General features: G+C 40.1%; 2 protein-coding genes across 3 annotated transcripts; both read right to left on the bottom strand.

The window, feature by feature from the left end:
* Positions 1-1,406: 1,406 nt before the first annotated feature.
* On the bottom strand, positions 1,407-4,511 carry LOC118814129 (protein S100-B-like). 2 transcript variants are annotated; one of them, XM_036579791.1, is made up of 4 exons: positions 4,410-4,511; positions 4,137-4,245; positions 2,873-3,015; positions 1,407-1,740 (listed from the first exon to the last, which is right to left on the bottom strand). In XM_036579791.1, exons 3-4 carry the CDS (start codon positions 3,011-3,013, stop codon positions 1,588-1,590), a joined length of 294 nt encoding a protein of 97 aa, XP_036435684.1. In that variant the 5' UTR covers positions 3,014-3,015; positions 4,137-4,245; positions 4,410-4,511; the 3' UTR covers positions 1,407-1,587. The 2 variants fall into 2 exon arrangements, with proteins under 2 accessions (XP_036435684.1, XP_036435685.1); XM_036579792.1 differs by having other exon boundaries at positions 4,137-4,248; positions 4,410-4,486.
* A 7,126-nt stretch (positions 4,512-11,637) lies between these two features.
* On the bottom strand, positions 11,638-14,506 carry LOC118823388 (ictacalcin-like). The gene is made up of 3 exons (XM_036592949.1): positions 14,376-14,506; positions 13,290-13,444; positions 11,638-11,897 (listed from the first exon to the last, which is right to left on the bottom strand). Exons 2-3 carry the CDS (start codon positions 13,434-13,436, stop codon positions 11,748-11,750), a joined length of 297 nt encoding a protein of 98 aa, XP_036448842.1. The 5' UTR covers positions 13,437-13,444; positions 14,376-14,506; the 3' UTR covers positions 11,638-11,747.
* Positions 14,507-18,339: the final 3,833 nt, after the last annotated feature.

Here is an 18,339-nt window from a genome sequence, read left to right as displayed (position 1 = left end):
TCAATTTAGACTATTGGTTATATTACCTATTGCATTACTGCTTTTGCATGCTGATTGGTTAGCACTACTGCTCCTGAGTGCTGATTTGTTAGCATTACTGCTTCTGAGTGCTGATTGGTTGGTATTACTGCTACCGAGTGCTAATTGATTGACATTACTGCTACTGAGTCCTGATGAGTTAGCATTACCACTACTGAGTGCTAATTGATTTGCATTGCTGCTACTGAGTGCTTATTGGTTGGCATTACTGCTTCTGAGTGCTGATTTCTTTAGCATTACTGTTACTGAGCGGTGATTGTTTAACATTACAGCTACTGAGTGCTGATTGGTTAATGTTACCGCTACTGCGAGCTGATTTGTTGGCATTACTGCTACTGAGCGCTGATTCTTTAACATGATTTCCACTGAATGGTTAGCAGTGCTGCTACTAAGTGCTGAATGTTTACTGTTACTGCTACTGAGAGCTGACTGGTTAGTGTTACTGCTACTGCGAGCTGGTTTGTCAGCATTACTGCTACTGAGCGCTGATTGGCCTTTTAATCAGCTCATTGCCTAAGCAAAGCTGTTCACGCTCACTGAACGAGGCGTTATCAGAACATCCTATAACTAGAGTTCAAAAGCACTCAAAAAACCTGAGCAGTATTAAAATATTCTATGCTGGTATGTGTTAAGAAAAGTAGGGCATTTTTCATTTAGAAATGATTAAGCATGAACAAATTGTGATCTCGCACAAAAGCCCCATAGGAGACCATTGATTCTGGAGCGCCCACTAGAGTCTGACATTACTGAGCGGCAGTTCTTGCACCTTTAGCACACGCAAAAATAGAAGACAAACACATTAGATAAGTTCTATGAAAACAATTGGACTGGATTGTCATATATACAAATGTGTATATGTCTGGATGAAAAATACTAAATATCTGTATCTGCCCACAAGTCCTTCATCGATGCATCTTGAATTGTACATTTTCAGTATTTTCAGGATTTCAGACATTCATTAAGTGCATAGCTGTCCTACTTTAGCACCATCATTAAAAACAAGCCCACTGATTGAACTGCAACCAGCTAAAGGAACTACAGTGACCACAAGCCTCAATGAAGTCAGAGCAACATTCCTCCTAGCAGAGGAGCCAGCTGCCCACCAAACTGTAACTTCATTACTACAGAATGCCACTTAAAACACAAGCCGACGTGATCCTGATCTCAGCACAAACGGCACGCGTATCCCTCTAAGCACTAAGCAGATGTTTTTTTTTTTTTATGCTACAAGAACAGCAAACCAGACCAATAACACGAAGCAATAACACGAGAAAGACGAAGTGGCTTTATTTGAGGCTGATGTCCCATGATTCATAGGTTCAACTCTCAATACAAGAATAGCGAGTGACACAAGCAATTCTCAAGACTCGAAAGGTTTGTAAATGCTTTATTACTTGTACTGAATGTGATTTATCCACTTTAGACCATGAGTGGGACTCAACATTGCCTTACATGTGTACTAACTGCAGGACTGGAACTGGGTCAGTCCTACAGTACAAGACAGAACTTTATTTACTAGTGACATATTAAGAGCATGAAAGATGGTCTTCATTTGCCCTTTTCCTTGCCGTACTTCTTCCTGTAGTATCCCCTGGCGAGATTGGAGACGCACTGACTGAACTCGCCGAAGTTCACCTGGCCGTCGTGGTTCTTGTCGATCTTCTCCAGGGCTTCCTTGATGTCATCTTTGTCTATCTTACTCTGAGAGAGAGAGAGATGAACAAAATTTATTCCAGTACAATGTCCATATATTCCAAAATGTAGCCTCATTCTGGAGGCACCTGTGGCTATTTCGCTGGCAGAATGGAAATCGACTCTGTGTGTGACTCTGTTGAGCTGCTAGTGAGCAATGATGACGAAAGGGGACGGATGAGAACCCTCTACTGTGAAAACAAAGCTGGTCGTGCTGTGAAGAGCACATCTGCAGCTTTCTTCCTATCAAAAAATCATCTACAACTGTGACAAAACGGACCTATGGAGTAGATGTGCGTGATTAGACTCTGCAGAACTTTTCATTTAAAAATGTTTTAAACAGGCACTTTTTGACAGAATATATTAATTTTTTTATTATTATTCTGTTTTTCGTTATACGTTCGCATATCAGTGAAGTGAGCAAACTGAGAAAAGCCCATAACACAGCTTCCTCTGCTCCGAGGCCTGCACTCTTAAGAAAGATGGTTTGAAAGATTGCTCACGTCGTGAAGATATTGAAGACATAATTAAATCAGAGAGAAGCGTACTGGAAAAGGAGATGGCGGGGTTAAGAGCAGACTGTCTGGACTCTGGGGTGGTCAGTGTATTTTTTTGAGAACACCAGCAGCTTCTTTGGTTAATTTCTTCATTTTTTTTTATCTATTTCCTTTTTTGACAGCTGCTAAGTTGTCTTCTCGCAGTAGTAGGATGGACAGAAACACCTGCGTATTTTTTCTGATCTGAAGCAGGAGTGGAGTATGTTGTCCTTAAATATAAGAGCTTTAAGAACTGTTTATCTGCTTGGGACAGTTTTGGTTGTATCATTTTTTGAACTTTTTTGAACTCCTGATGTAATTATTATTCTTCTATTCAATGAATTATTTACAGGATTGCTCACCTTATTCAGTCGGATAGCAATTGTATTCCGAATGGCCTCAATCGGACTAGTCTATTCTGAGTGAAGTGTATACATGGACGTATTCTATTCCAATTGAGCTATTAGTCGGATCTTTAACGGATTATTAGGCTGCATGTAAACGTGTCTACTGAATCTAAACACAGGTTTTATATGAATTATTCAGTATGTTCTAAGTCATCACTTCAGTAGACGAAATTAAAATGTCCCCCACCACATTCTCACCTGGAAATCAGGGCTGCTCAGTTGGGTCTTTATCAGCTCACTGAGCTCTGCATTGCTCAGCTTCTTCTTTTGTTCATCTTTCCCAGCGTACTCCTCGAAAACTTCTACTATGGCCACAATGGCTTTCTCTAGCTTAGACATGGCTGAGGAAGAGAAAGAGAGATAGAGACAGAGAGATAGAGAGGTTGTTAAAGTAGTTTAAAGACAGAACCACAGATGGGGTTTCTTTGCCAGCTAGCAATATTAAAACAGCTGAAGCTGCACTAAAAAAGTGACTTTATTTGATTGTAAATTTGTACATTAGTTCCACATGAACAAAATATGTCACACCATCACATTTGTTTTGCTTTTTACTCACTTTTGGCATAAATTATGTTAATATTGTGTATTTTATTCATTTGAAACTGATGTAAACAATTAAATCTAAAAAATTCTGTGAACTTTTTTTAATGTCATTTTCTGCTAATAGCCAAACATTGATACTGGGAATCTGTTTGGTGCCATCAATAAATCTCCCAGCCCCAATGTATTATAATTAGACATGCACTATGATACCGGAATTATATTGCGATTTACAAGAAATTGTAAATAAGCCTCACTGGACAGTCTATTCTCTGCAAGAGAACTTGAGAGGAGGTGTGTTATTGAGAGGAGGTGTGTTATTGCAATTTAGATCATACTAGTATTTTTGAACACACTCCAAATTCAACCTTTGAAGTTAGTTACATTTTCTATTTCTCATGATTCAACTAATTCCAAACGCATTCAGTGACATGTTCTATTGATTTCATTCAACAATATAAAGCAAAACAAGAAAAAGTAAAACAACATGTTTTATTATTGCAGTGCTTTAAACAGTAGTAGCCTCATGCACTTTTGGATAAAGCCATAAAACTTACAATATCAGGTTCAGCTCAGCTTTTCTCAATATTTGACAAGATGTTTTTTGTTTGTTTCTAGCTAACTCTAGTTTCTTTAGTTGTTCTGTTGCCAATGCCTACCAGAATGCATGCTGTCATTATTATTGTTATTTTCCTATTATTTAAATTCCAGAAAATAAAATCGACTCAGTTTAACCATTTAACTACTTAAAACACAACAATTTTTATGCAACACAAATCCTGCATCAGCCTATTTCTGCCATTTAGAAGCAAAGACAAGTTGGACTACATGATTTATGGTGTCTCACTAAGCATCATATGTACTTATATGTAATTTCTGCCTCTTGCACTACATATTGCTCAATAACTTCCCAACCGCTCACCTGAATTTCTGCAGAGTTTGCTGTGATCTAAGATGAAGACAGCTTGATTCCGCTTGAGAGTGCACTTCTGACTGCATTAATATAGCTGTGGTTCATGCCTGGCCAACGCCTGCTATGCACCACACCCGCGTTTGTGCCCGTCAGGCCAACAAAAGAAGAGAAAAGGAGTTAGAAAACACTGAAACTATGCATGTCATTTACACTGTCAGATCCTTTTATAATGAGAAGGGCGGTTAAGTGTCAAAAGTATAGACGTAAATTAAGGCTCCTCACCCAGACTGGATGGGTTAACGTTCATGAAGTTTTTCTATTCCGAGCACAAAACAGGTATTCTGACTGACTGAAGCTTCCCATCCCACCCCCTTTTTGTTTTCCTTTTTTTCGAATGCTGTTCCAGCATTGCATAACTGACCTGACTTTCTCAAGCCTTCCTTTATGCTGTATATCAGGGGTATTTGACTAAAAGTCGGAAAGGCTCAGTTACATCAAATTTCTTTCTTACAAGAATCGTAACAAGGAAAAAGTAAGCTTAAATAAAATGGAAACAATGTTGATGTGCTTTTTGCATGAGTAAAGTGGTCTCATGTGGTCACAGTATGGATGCAATTTAGTGAAAAAAGGATAAATGGAATCAGAGTTCATCACTGGACACTAAACCTGAGATCTTCTGAGATATTTAGTATGTCTCCATTTTGCTTTAATGACAGTGGACACTCAAGCTGGATTCTCCTGCACAACTTTCTGGGGGCTTCGTTGTCATGTTTTGCGCTTATAATGCAAAACATGTCTTCAGTGGGAGTTAGGTCTGGACTGCAGGCAGGTCAGTCTAGCACCCACACTTTCTGCTTACACAGACATACTGTGGTAACACCTGCAGAATGTGGCTTGACACTGTCATGCTGAAATCAGCATGGACGTCCCTGAAAAAGACGTCATCTAGAAGGCAGCATATGTTGCTCCAAAATGACTATATTTCTTTCAGCACGACTGGTGCCTTCACAGATGTGCAAGGTACCCACTAAAACACCCTAATACGATGACAGACTCTCAAGCTTTATACTGGTAACAACCTGGATTATACACTGATATTATTCCAAAACTGGTGGATTATTTGCTGATGGATTTTTTTGGTAAAGTTCTGAGTAGTCTTAATTTTTACTATGCAAAAGCCCGTTTGATGAATTGGAGCTTTTGGCTGTTCCTTTCATATCATAGCATGTGCAAGTGACACCCACCTTGATCACATAGCAGTTGCTTGGAAATGTTTACCATGAAACAACGAAGGAATAAATCTTTTTACAGACTATTGCCCCTATATTTCTTTTTAAAATGTGTGCACTTTGTCAGATTCCCTCTTTGATCTCATTTTGCTTGGTACAATGGCCTTTTACATTTGTTCAAAGCAGGTTTGTCTACATTCTGTTTTAGGTCAGAGGGGAGTGGAGTATTTACAACTGACGCCTAGCATTTACAGTAATATGAAGCCTGTTTGAGGCTGTAATGTTAAATGTTTTGAGGGGAAATAGGATCCATATGTCTTTGAGAAGTGCAAAGATGCCCTATTTTTCCTTCTACTGCTGATAAAGAGAGTGAAAAAATCTGTTGGGAAAACCACCTTTTGCTTTCTGCTTTATCCACCCCACGGATTGCCACTTTTCCTTTTTAAGGATAAAGGTGCAATATACGATTTCTAATACAATTTTTATCAAATTCAGCCAATATCTTCTCACAGTCTGCTAGGTCTCTGCTCAGTGTGCATGCTGGAAAAAATTTGGTGTTCATACACAGCCCTGGCTCTGTAAAATGGAAGTAAACAAATTGCCTTTGGCCGACACAAACAACACCATTCCAGCCAATCTGCAACAGGGGGCGTTCATGCTCATGCACAGGGACAAGGAAAAGGGGAGGGACTACATGTTGCTGAATTCCACGCATCGCCAAGAAGATGAGAGAGATGGCCAAGAAACAGCCAAAGTGGAGAAAATCTGAAGAACAAAGATTGAGAAAGAGGTTTTTAGATCAGGCAAGGGCGTTTCAGCAATGGAGAGACCATCAGGAATTGATGTTGGGGTGTTTCAGTAGTGGAGAGACCTCTGAGAATTGACGAATTGATGTGTGTGTATGTATGTCTACAGATTTGCAAGGTACCCTCTTATTTATCCTCATACCATGACTGACACTGACTTTTGTCTGTAAGGTTGACTTGTCAGACCACAATAGATGTTTTCAGTATGTACCACCCCATTTTGTGTGAGCTCCAGCCCAGAGAAGCTGCCAGCGTTTCTGTACATTGTTGACATATGGCTTTGGCTGTGCATAGTACAGCCTTAACTTGCATTTGTGGATGCAGTGACTGAGTGTTTATTGACAGTAGTTTGTCAAAGTATTTCCAAGCCCATGTGGTGATTTCTGTCTCAGAAACATGCTGGTTTTTCATGCAGAACTGTCTGATTGATCGAAGGTCATGGGCATTCAGTTGTGTTTTTCAGCCTTTTTAATTCCCTGAATCTTTTCTGTCATGACAGAGATGCATGATTATGCACTATAGGAGGCAAAACATCTAAAGTCTATACAAGCATATCAGTGTCAAAATGAAAAAGAAAATGAAATGAGTTAAATGGTGATGCAATTGTATGTTTGCATTTAACTTTCCCACTCATATATGCAATATTGAGCTCAAATTGAAAATTCAGTTCTGAAATTTGCCATTTAGATGCATTTGTGTTCAAATAATAATTAAATTATTTTATCTTATGTGCATTTTTACTCCCTAATATGGCATTTGAATTGCATTATCTAAGAGAACAGCAAGCTAGAAAGAGGGCAAAATTCAAATGTAAATGGGAACAGCGCCTCTCCACTTCGCAGTTACACATTCTGGCCTACTGCGGTCATTGTGTGGCAAAATGCATTCGACCAGATTGCATTTCATTTTCATGGTCTTCCCAACCTGTCAATCATCCTATCAGGGTGGCAGCACGCTCAACAGTCCCAACAGTCCTTGCAATTACTCAGAAATGATACTGTTAAATTATTTGGTAATGGATTTTTCGGTAAAGCGGTGAGCCTCGATATACGTGGTGATGGGATACATGTAAAGCATTACGAGACAAAATACTCCCCAAAGAAAACTTTTTTTATCATCGTCCACCGTACAAATAAAAACTCAGAAGGCTCTTGCAGGTTCATTGGTGATTTTAGGTAGTAAATAAAATGGCTAGAATTGTGTAGTAGACATTGCGACTCCTGGTCCCCATCAAGTAAAGAACTGTAAAGAAAGCCGAGATGATAAGTTTATCAAACCCCTTTAAATGATTTAGTTTACATACTTTTTATTTAGTAAACTTGGTTCTGTATGAATCAGTACATTTCTGCTTCTTATCACCTGATCCACCACCTTCAGTTCCAAGCCCTCTCCTCCCACAATTTTAAATATGACAAACAGAGCATATTTGATTGGTTGGAGCAGGGAGGTTTTGGCTGTTATGTTCATATTGTACCATGCATCACATAGCAGCTGCTTAGACCTGTTTATCATGAAACAGTGAAGGAAGCTTTTTACACAATAATGACCCTATTTCTTTGCTAACTTATTCCTTTATGAATGTGTGCTAAGATCCCATAATGTTGGTACACTCGCCTTTCTGTTTGTTTAATACAGGCTCGTCTAGGTTTTGTTTTAGGCCGGAGGGGAGCGGAGTATTTGTCTGTGTGACACCCAGCAATTACAAAAATATGAAGGCCTTCAGCATCGCGAGGTGTGTCAGGTGGTGTTCTTCTTGAATGGTTGAAGATAAATGTCACATAGGACTAACTTCATGTCATGTGTAGCAGGTTGAAAAGCTGCTTCAGGAACATAGTGCTCAGAGATTAAAGCTAAAAATGGTTCTGTATAGTAATGAAAATGTTCATATTGCTGATGTAGGCAAATAGACTCATAACATAAAGACTCTAGCACTAAACTATTATTGGTATATTATACAACAGTTAGAAAGTCCATTTGTACTGTGATGAAAGAGCAAAAAAATAAGCTGTTTAGTTTCAGCGAAGGGTAATATTATGCCTACAGCATACAAAGACATTTTACACAGCTTTGTTATTACAGCTCAACTTTGTGGCAGCAGTTTGGGGAAAAGCCTTTGTTGTTACACCATGACTGTGCCCCTGTGTACAAAGCGAGGCCCATAAAGACATAGTTTGATGAATTTAAAACCATTCACAAAATGACCACTAGATGGCAGGCATGCACATCACACAGACGGTGTCCGAGAGCAGCACATCCGGGTACACTCTTGTGTAATGCCCCCGTCCTTTTCTGGTGAAAGCATCCCCTCTAATTTGCCTAGTGGTAAATACAAATTTCAAGGTCTTGGAAAATTACACAGCATAAAACAATTCATGGCTTTTTTGGAGACCAAGTCCTACAGCCAGGCAGGCAAATAAATATGACGGGTCGTTGCCACCGATCAACATTGTTATAAAAAAAAATTAAAGAAATACGGTATGACGAGTGTCTCTACCCTACCCAGCGGCCCGAGGTGTCATATCCTGACACATATAACTAACTAGGTAATGCATTTCTGACATCACCTTTTCTGTCCTTGCTTAATTTAATCTACGAGAATTCGATTAACTTTTTATTTCAATTTAGTTTTATTGTCATGGCATTAATGCAGCATTTAGACACACTTTGAATTTGTAATATTATGACGATGATCAGGACATAAAAATCACTTTGGGGAACTGGGAGGTGAATCTGTTTCAATTGGGCCTGATCACATTTCACCCCTCACCTCTACCGTTACCCCTCCATTTTGCACATTTATGCCTGGGGGTAGGGTGTCCTGATTTTTGTTGAGATAGAGGGGTAGGGCAAAGTGTTAGGGCTACATGGCCCACACTCCAAATTTTGTGTTCTGAGTAAAAAAAGAAAAAAATAATCATTAACTGGCCGAGTCCCACACTTTACCATTTTCTCTATCTCTGCAGATGGTCTGAAGCCACAGCTCTCCTTTTGCTGTCCTTCACTCTTTGGGGAAGTAAAGAAAATTGTAAACTTTTTTTTTTTTATTGTTAGACACAGGAGATGCACTGGAAACCAGCACTGGTAGAGCAGCAGCTTGGGAGACAGGGACTGGATCAGGTTGGCAAGCGGGCACTGGAGCCCTGGGTGGAGCAGCTTGGGAAGCAGGAACTAGAATGGCCTGGGGAGCTGAAGCCGTGCAGGGAGCAGGAACCAGAGTCATCTGGGGCATAGGAAGAGGGGAATCAGAACCAGCTGTGGTTGCCAGGGGAGGCAGCTAGAGGATCCACCACAGGAAGGTAGCTTGGTGATACATTACTGGCGAGGTAGCTCAGGGTGGCATGATGAGGGCAAGTGCCAATGGGTCATACTCTCTGTAGCACTGTGACAATGACTCCTTAAAGTAGGCCAACCTGCTGAGGCACTCACCCCTGAACTGGTCAAAGGGTTTGAGGCTACTTGCTGCAGCCTTGATTGGCAAAGTCTTCTGTAATGTAGGGATTGAGGCAGGTTGCATGTGTGAGAAGGCTTGACTTTGGGTAATCCAACTCTCCACTCAAAAACATGGGCAGGCAACATCAGAGGCAGATAATCAAAAATCAGGTGGACAAGGCAGGGGTCAAAATAGGAAAAACAACCAAAACAAAGTTATAAGTTAGTAAGGAACAGAGACTTTGCATACTTACATATGTAGCGGATGTAATTAATCCAGAGAACAATCTGCAGGTGTGTGTAATGGAGAAGTGGGTGAAGCCAGGGTGGAACTTGAAAAGAAAAGCACAAAAGCACATGGTCTACCTTCAATGCATTGCGGTCCATGCAACCTTAAGTCTGTACCTTAGAGGGCAGCATTGTAATAAAGGCAGTGTTTTATACCAACAGTCAGTTCAGATGTGACTGGGTGCCTACCTTCCTCAGAATACTGACTGAGAGGGCAGCGTTTGTTATGTTTCAGACATAGCCATCGTCTGGGAATTTTGAAAGCAGCTGATTTAGTGCCTTTGCAACCAAAGGACCACTTTGCAACTTTGGCATGGGGGACGTCAGACCAGGTGTGAAGTCGTTCAAATACTTGGGACCATCCATTGCAGATATAAACATTCAGTTCAGTGAATATCCATTAAATATGTACAGTCGTGGGTGAAGGAAAGCGGTTCAGTGCTCCTTCAGAAGCTCCGGCCCGCCCCCAAATTCATGGACGTGCACTTCTGAGGCGAATGACACTGGCTAGCAAACTTGTTGTTTTAGATCTTCGTGGCCTTAAAACCCTTCGTAAACGTTGTACGGACAAATACCATGAATTAATGTTAGAGCGAACAACCACACAGCAAATAATGGAACAAATGTTAGCTGGGATGTGGGTTAACAAACTGTTGCTACAATTACTACTGTGAAGCTAACCAGTTGTTATCACAATCATTAGCAAATGGGACAAAACCATGCTGACCTATTGATTCTGTGAAACAGCAAAAGTGAGTCAATGTTACAAACCTGTCAACAGAAACAGAGCAACCTCCTCATCCCTATTCATATGCTTTTCAACTGTTGTTTGAATTTTTCTGTTCCACCTTAGATGGTGCAACAATTACATTCTGGCACCTCAAGCTGTTTCTCGGCCATCTCTTCTTCTTGACAATGGAGTTCAGCACCAATCATATGCCAGATTCACAGTCTCAAGAATAATCTCATTTTTCTCAAGTGTATTCTGGCATAAAGTGGAGGTGATCATTGTCTCAATGAATGTTTCCCAGGTCCTGTGGCTGCAAAACAAACCCAAACAACCCAGCATCAGTGTCTGACCTCTCAAATGCTGTTTTGACTAAATGGGCACAAATTCCTATAGACGGACTCCAAAATCATGTGTAGAGATTGCCAAAAGTAGAGGTTGCAAAGAAGGGCCAAAACCATATCAGTGCCAATGGTTTTAGAATAGGATGTTCAACAAGCTCATATAAGTGTGATGGTCAAGTGTCCACATAGAGCATAGGAAATGAAGTGTACTAGACTAAGGCTCCAAAGTGAGAGGTGTAAGCAACCAAAAAGGCAAAACAGGTGCTGAACCGACAGAATTTATGAACAGCCATTTGGAGTGGACTCATGTGAAATGGTGCATAGAACAGTCAGAATTGTCTGCGGTGGTGGTAAAAGGAACCAGACGTAAGAAGAGTTTAATGCCTCTGAAAGCTGTTGGTTACAAACACGTTACTTCATGAGACATTGGTTTTTGATAGTCTTGACACAAGATTTTGAACTGAAACTTGTTTTTAAAATCCATTAATAGTGGAAAGATAGGTGTAGGTTCACTGGTGGTTTTGGATACTGAATAAAATGGCTATATTTTGTGTTGTGGCCCATAGTTCCTCTCGGCACCACTGTAAAGAAATCTGAGTCACTGACGTTCTTTTTGACTGCCAGTGTATAATTGGTTCATTCAGTGATCACCCTACCCCCCCCAACAACGCCACACAGACACACAAGTAGTCTATTTCAAACGTTTTATTGCACAGAATGATAAAACATTTCAGTTTATGATCAAGCAAAACATTTTTATGTTTTTTAATGAATGAATGAGTACATATATTTCCTCTCTACTTTTTCTTTTGGTCTTTGAAGAAATCGTTGCAGACCATGGTGAGGCAGGCCACCAGGGTGACATACTCCTGGAAGTCCACGGTTCCGTCAGCATTGGCGTCCAGGTCCTTAAAGATCTTATCCAGTGCTTTCTGGTCTGTGGTTTTCTGTCAGATATAACACAAACCAAACGCAGCACATGTTGATTCCACCTTCCTGCATGTAAATCCTGCTGAACTGTGCAGTCTCTAAGGCATTCAGTGTACTAGTCAAAACATGTTTGGTGCCCAGTGTTTGCTTCTGCACTGGAGCTACAAGGCTAATGTTGCTAACAAGTAATGGAAGCTTATAAGCACCAGTTAGCACTGTGCAAACTGCACGCATAAACCATTCCTTACTTGCCTCAAACCATGCTGAGTTCTTGAAAAAAATCTTGTCCCACATGGAAAAACATATATTTGGAATGTATTTATCAAATATATTTTTGCAGTGTATGTAAATGGTCAAAAATGTATTTGTTAAATATATTTTTAAACTGCATTTATTTGTATTTGTTATTATATTTTTCCAGTTTTGACAAAAGGTTACAGACAAACCTAAATGGTACTGACCTCTGTGTATCGCATTGCACTTTGCATTGGGCTATTGTATGTATGCAGTAAGACACTCACACAAAATGTATTTCAAATAACCAGGATATCAAATCATAAATGCATTTTTACAGATTATCAATACCTACAACACTTGATTTTGCCATGTTAAAGGTTCATTTGCTAATATTTAACACATTGGAATGCAAATTCATTTTGAAGGGTATCCAAACAGTGAAGTACATTAGACAAGTATTTTCATTCTCAAATGCATTTGACAAACACATTTACATATGTTTATTTTTTATATGGTACATTTCTATGTGTAATATTTCCCAATATATTTCAGAATACATTTATTTTTAAATGTATTTGGTTAATACAGCAATGTATTTGAAGTGTTGATGTTAGCTTCCTATTCGCCAGCTTCTTTTTAAAAATTTCCCATTCCACCTTAAATGGTGTAGTAGTTACATTCTGGCTCCTGAGTTGTTGAAAAAAGTTCGAAAAAAGGTGGCGAATAGGAAGCTAACTTCAGCTTTGTTCCATTTTCCCGGACTCTCTGGTCTTACGAACACTTTAGTTGTTAAATATGGTTCTTTTTAAAAGTGAAGGGACATACGTAGTTATGTGCCATTGTTAATCTACAAAAAAGGTTTATTTAAGCATCCAAAATGGTTTTGTTAAAAATAAAATACCAAAAATGCAGTACTTTGTGATTATATACCGAAATTAATGGTAATCTTAATTATACTGCGATGTAAATTTTTGTTTTTTTTCCCGTACTTTACATTGCTCTGATACATTGATTGACTAATCGTTAGCAGCGTGATTCTTGTGGCAAAAACCAAGAAGCGACTACATTTGGGATGAATAAAATTTTTAGCAGTGATTCTGTGCTACGTTTGGATTTCTGGATGTGAGATGGAGCTACTATACAGCTTGTAAGGTTTATTTAGTGACTCTCACCCCTAAAATGTCTCCAAGCTCATTAGTGAGCAGGTCCTTCAGCTCTCCCTTGGTCAGGGTGTACTTGTCTCCCTCCTTTCCAGAATACTTATGGAAGGCCGAAATCAGAAGTGCCATGGCACTCTGCACCTGGCTTGTCTGGGACATGGTGGCTTCTGGAGCAGAAAGGAAACGGTACATTTCATTTACATTTCATTATAGGTGGAAGTTTTTCATTTCATTTTCGTGCATGTATTCACTTTACAAAGTGTGGATTTTTCCATATTTTCAAAGCAAGTGCAACACATTGTCCTCTGTGAATGCACACCAGCGTGCATATAATAACTTGTAATAATATAATAATAACAGTTCAGTATTAAAAGGTAAATGTTACAATTAAGTTCCATTCTTATTTCATCCAAATGGAGAGAGATCATTCTGCATAGCTCGCATTTAATTGGCACCACATGGATGCAAAGCAGAGAAATAAACCAAGACGCCCCTCACTGACTAATAGCGCCACACCCTGCTCTAGCCTAGAGGAAGTTAAGGGCATTCTTCCCTGTGTGCCGTGATAGGAGGAATCACCCAAAAGGAAGGAAGAGAGAGAGAGAAAGAAAGAAAGAGGGGAGGAGAGAAGGAGATGACAGGACGAAAGGACGAGAGGAGTGGTGAAGTAAATGATCGGTTTACACACAAGCAGGCCAACGCCCTCCACTCATGTGATGGTGAGCTGTGAGGGTAAGAGGAGTTGAGGAAGAAGCAGAATGGAAAAACACAGGGAGGAGCGTTGTGTTTGCAAGAGAGAGAGGCTTTACAACTCCTACGTAGCTTCTTGGCTCGCCGTGCAGAGTGATTGAAACTAGCACCAAAAGAGGGTGTGAAGCCAGAGAGAAGTGCATTCCTCTCCAGTGATTCTGGAAAGGAATGCACTCAAGAAAACACCAACAGTTTGCTGCGGTAACAGTCGAGTAGATCCAGAGAAATGCTGCCAAAGTCTGCACCACCAGGTCAGGACCCAGCAGCTAAAACTTAAAATAGTTACGCTAACATTCGCAGCACCGTCACTCGCTCTTTGTAGAGCAACAAGTCTTTTTTCCCACTCACCTTAGGTTTGTCTGGAGACCTCAATGAGCAACGAGTAGGAGAGAGAAGGAGGGAGTGATGGAAAGAGGGATGGACCTGCTGTTATATGCACTAGCTGCCACACCCTCTGGCTATATCCGTTCTGCCCCTCTTAGCTCATGGTTAACTCCCTCCTCCTCGTCTTCTTTCTCTCTTCATGTCCTTTTATGCCTCCCCGAGTGTTGGAAGGTTACAATAGCGCCATGATTACCACTATAAAATTGTTAAAATATCTAAAGCCCCTTTTGTCCTGCTGGAATGCAGCGTTGAATTTCACCCTCAAACTACCATAGAAAATCTGTTTGCCTGGTTCTTTGCATGGGGCGTAACATCGGAAATCTTCTGTGCTAGTAAAAGTTCAGTTTTCCTGAGGCCAGGGTGGCTCAGTTAAACCGCAACAAATTCAAGTTTCTGTTGACAGTCTGGAGGCGCAAACTAAAACCTCCTGCAAATAACTACCCCATGATTCACTAGACGAGCAAGTTTAACCAGGTAATAAGGCTATTAAGCTATTGTGCACACAGTACAGCTAGGTGTGTCTGCATGTAGGACTGAAGAGTATTATGATAATCCACATGTTCTCAAGAATAGACGGCAAATAGAACCACCTGCAAATTAAGCAAGTGAAAAGTAACCGACTCAAGTAGGTTACTGGACGTTTGCAGGGCAATAAAGCTGAAACAAGTCCTTATTAGCAACTATGTGTACAGAACTATGTCAGATATACTCAGGAAACTAAAATATGCATGTTTATGCACACCGGACACTTTATTGGAAACTCCTACCTTGCAGTTCCACCTTGTTGGCAGATACTTATAGACCATCTGCTGATGGAAAATTTGTGTTTGTCCTTCATCAGTGGTCAGTTTCTGACCACGGAGCCACTCTTGGCTGGATATTTTTGGGTGATTGACCACTTTCAACCAAGCAGTGACACTGATGTGTGTTAAAAGCCCAGCAACACAACTGTGCCTGATACACTCGTAGCGCACATATACACATGCATAGTAGACCTGTAAGGTAGGTGATGCAGAACGTTTCTAATGAAATGGCCAATGAGTGGAAAGACGAGGTGTTTCTAATAAAATGGCCAATGAGTGGAGGTACAAGAGGTTTCTAATAAAATGACCAGTGAGTGGAAGTAAACAGGGTTTGTAGAAGTGTGCAGTGAGTAGCAGGACAAGAGGTTTGTAATAAAGTGTCCAGTGAATGAAGAAAGAAGGGAGGAGTTCCTAATAAAGTGGACGGTGTGTGTATTTTGTAGTTGGTTATTGGAAAAGCCCAAATACTAACTCTGCACAGTATGTTTTGTTTTCAGTGCCAAGATATATACAGTACACACCCAAACTTCATGTCTGGGCAGCACTGAGAAACTATCTAGTTTCAGTAAGTAGTAGTAACTAAGTAGCACTTAATGTTAGTTTGGCCTAAAATGTACACAATTCCCCCTTTACTGCAATTGTAGAGGCACACTTGACTGTTGCTATCTTAACAAATAGAGTACAGACAAAATTCAAGCTCTAGATACGAAATAAGCAATTCTGTTTAAGATTACTGAACAACGTTGAAGGCAGTGTGTGATGATTTTCGTAGACAGAGCCTTTCAGGGCCTTCTAGGCCTTCAGAGAAAACCTAATGATTTAGCTAAAAAATACATGTCTGTTATTTGAGTGAGTGGGGAGTTTTTTATTCTATAAAATCATGCTTGTAATTGAACTCTGCAAGCATTATAGTACTACTCTTGATTCATTGTTGACAAAAGGGTTAAATGTTTTTCTCCATTGTCTCAGAAAATATATCTAAGCAAGCTCTTTAATTGGTTAAGACTTCAAGAACTGAAGAGAAGACCTAACGTATCAGCAGAAGTGATAGACGAATCAGTTACAAGTAAATTTCCAAAAATGTCACTCTAGGCAGAAGCTTTAGATACATCCCTGAGCCGCAGCCTAATCAATGGGTTGTTCGAACTGGGAAACAGCAGCACTTCTGCACTGAAAGGATCACAAGGATCACAATGGTACATCTGCCACAAGCTTCACAGAAAACATGGAAGGTCTTTCAGAAGCTTCAGCTGTCTGTGTTTAATGTGCAACGGCAAAAAAAATCATGTGAATAGATGTTAGCTTACCACTGACGAACTACTAGAATCCCTTAGGGACACTAGCAGAAGTTAACATTATTGTAGAGGTGTTTTTTCCCCACGTTTTGACTGAGTTTTGACCATTATGATTTGAACTGAAGGCCTAGCTCTAATAATCACCTTTTGCTGCTAGATTTCAGCATATAGGTTGCACAACCACTGTCTGTAAGCTTCTGTTACATGTTAGCTATGTCAGCCTCGAATGAAGATACTGAACATACTCTTGACTCATTAACTACAGTTTTGGTAAAACTGGCCTCTAGGAATACTTCATCAAAAAGAATGTTCATACATTCAAATGCAAACTGGGGAGATAGTTAACACACCCGAGGGCATGTCTGCCTACGATGCATTGCGCAAACACTCAGATCCGAGTTGAGCCAGGCAAAACTCTTAGCAGTTTAACTGTCTGACAAGCGATTTAGCAATCACTCCTCCTTATGTTTTACTGTATTTATGTTTATTTGCGTTTAGTTTGTAGTATAATGGTATCGGCATCTTTACAGGCAAAAACAAACTTACTGTCTATAAATTGTTTTGAATATTAGAATTTAAAATGTTAGATTTAGGGCTCTCCGCCCTTATGTTGTTCATTTGGTAATTAAAGATGTTTGTTTGGGATGTTTATTGCCTTGAAAAGCCAAAATGCCACTACATTCACATTTACTTCCACTACAAACAGAAAATCCGGATTCGGATGCTTAGGAATGGGAGCCATCACAAACCGATTCTTTCAATATTCAAATGCATTGGTGGCTTCCTCGTTCCACTGCAGTGTCTTACTTTTACCTTGCAACAAAAAGGTCAGGGGAGCAGACACAGTACTAAATCCCCAAATAAATTGGTGGTAAAATTAGCAAATCCTAGGAATCTCTGTAACTTCTTTATACTGATAGGCTTGGGCCACTGTACTACTGCTTTCCCCTTGCTGTCTTCCATGCACACTCCCTCCTGATCTAGAACGTATCCAAGAAAAGAAACCCGTTCTTGGTTAAATGTTTCTGCTTTGACATGTAAACGATGCTGTTGCAATCTTTGGAGAACCGATGTTCTTCAAGGGCCGGAAAAAAAAAAAAAAACACTAAGATAGCATCAAAATAAACAATGACCTATTGATCTAACATGTCTCCAAGGACCTCGTTGATAAAAGCTTGGAACACAGAAGTAGCATTTGCCAGGCCAAATGGCACTACAGCACATTCATAGTGCTCACTAGTGGTGACAAAGGCAGTCTTTGTTTCGTCACGTTACCTCATACATATCAGGTTATGAACACTCCGTAAGTCTAATTTGGTATACGCAGTAGCTCCTCTTAACTGTTTGAGGGCAACAAGTACTAAAGATAGTGGATATCTATACTAGACAGTGATGGAATTAAGCCCTCTGTACTCAATACATGGGTGGAGGCTGCCATTCTTTTTCTTGACAAAGAAGGAGCTGGCAGCGGCTGGTTTTAAAGCCTTATCTATATATTCATCTAAAACCTCAGATTCTGGTTTGACAAAGGATAAATTCTATTTCTGGGAGGTGTGGTACCAGGCAACATGTCAATGACATAGTCCAATGGCCTGTGGGGGGGCAAATTTCGTAAAAATACCTCACAGAGTTCTGAATAACAAGATGGGATATCACTAGGTACTTGGCTCTTTGGACTAGCTAATGCAAACGGCAGTCACTCTTTGCACAGACACACTGTTCGCAATTGGCCCAGACTTCACTCCTGTCTGCTAAGTCTTTCTTTCTGTATGGGTTCTTTAAAGGAATGTTTTACAGAAACTTGAAATTTGCACAATTTCCCCCTTACCC

This window comes from Colossoma macropomum, unplaced genomic scaffold (genome assembly GCF_904425465.1).
Source record: "Colossoma macropomum unplaced genomic scaffold, Colossoma_macropomum, whole genome shotgun sequence".
NCBI classification, from domain to species: Eukaryota; Metazoa; Chordata; class Actinopteri; order Characiformes; family Serrasalmidae; genus Colossoma; species Colossoma macropomum.
This window is presented reverse-complemented; position numbering and strand designations above follow the sequence as displayed.

Coding starts and splice junctions, on each gene's coding strand:
- LOC118814129 (XM_036579791.1), bottom strand. CDS start 3,013: ATGTCTAAGCTAGAGAAAGCCATTGTGGCCATAGTAGAAGTTTTCGAG. Junction 1,741..2,872: donor TGAGCAGCCCTGATTTCCAG/GTGAGAATGTGG, acceptor TCTCTCTCTCAG/AGTAAGATAGACAAAGATGA.
- LOC118823388 (XM_036592949.1), bottom strand. CDS start 13,436: ATGTCCCAGACAAGCCAGGTGCAGAGTGCCATGGCACTTCTGATTTCG. Junction 11,898..13,289: donor AGCTTGGAGACATTTTAGGG/GTGAGAGTCACT, acceptor TATATCTGACAG/AAAACCACAGACCAGAAAGC.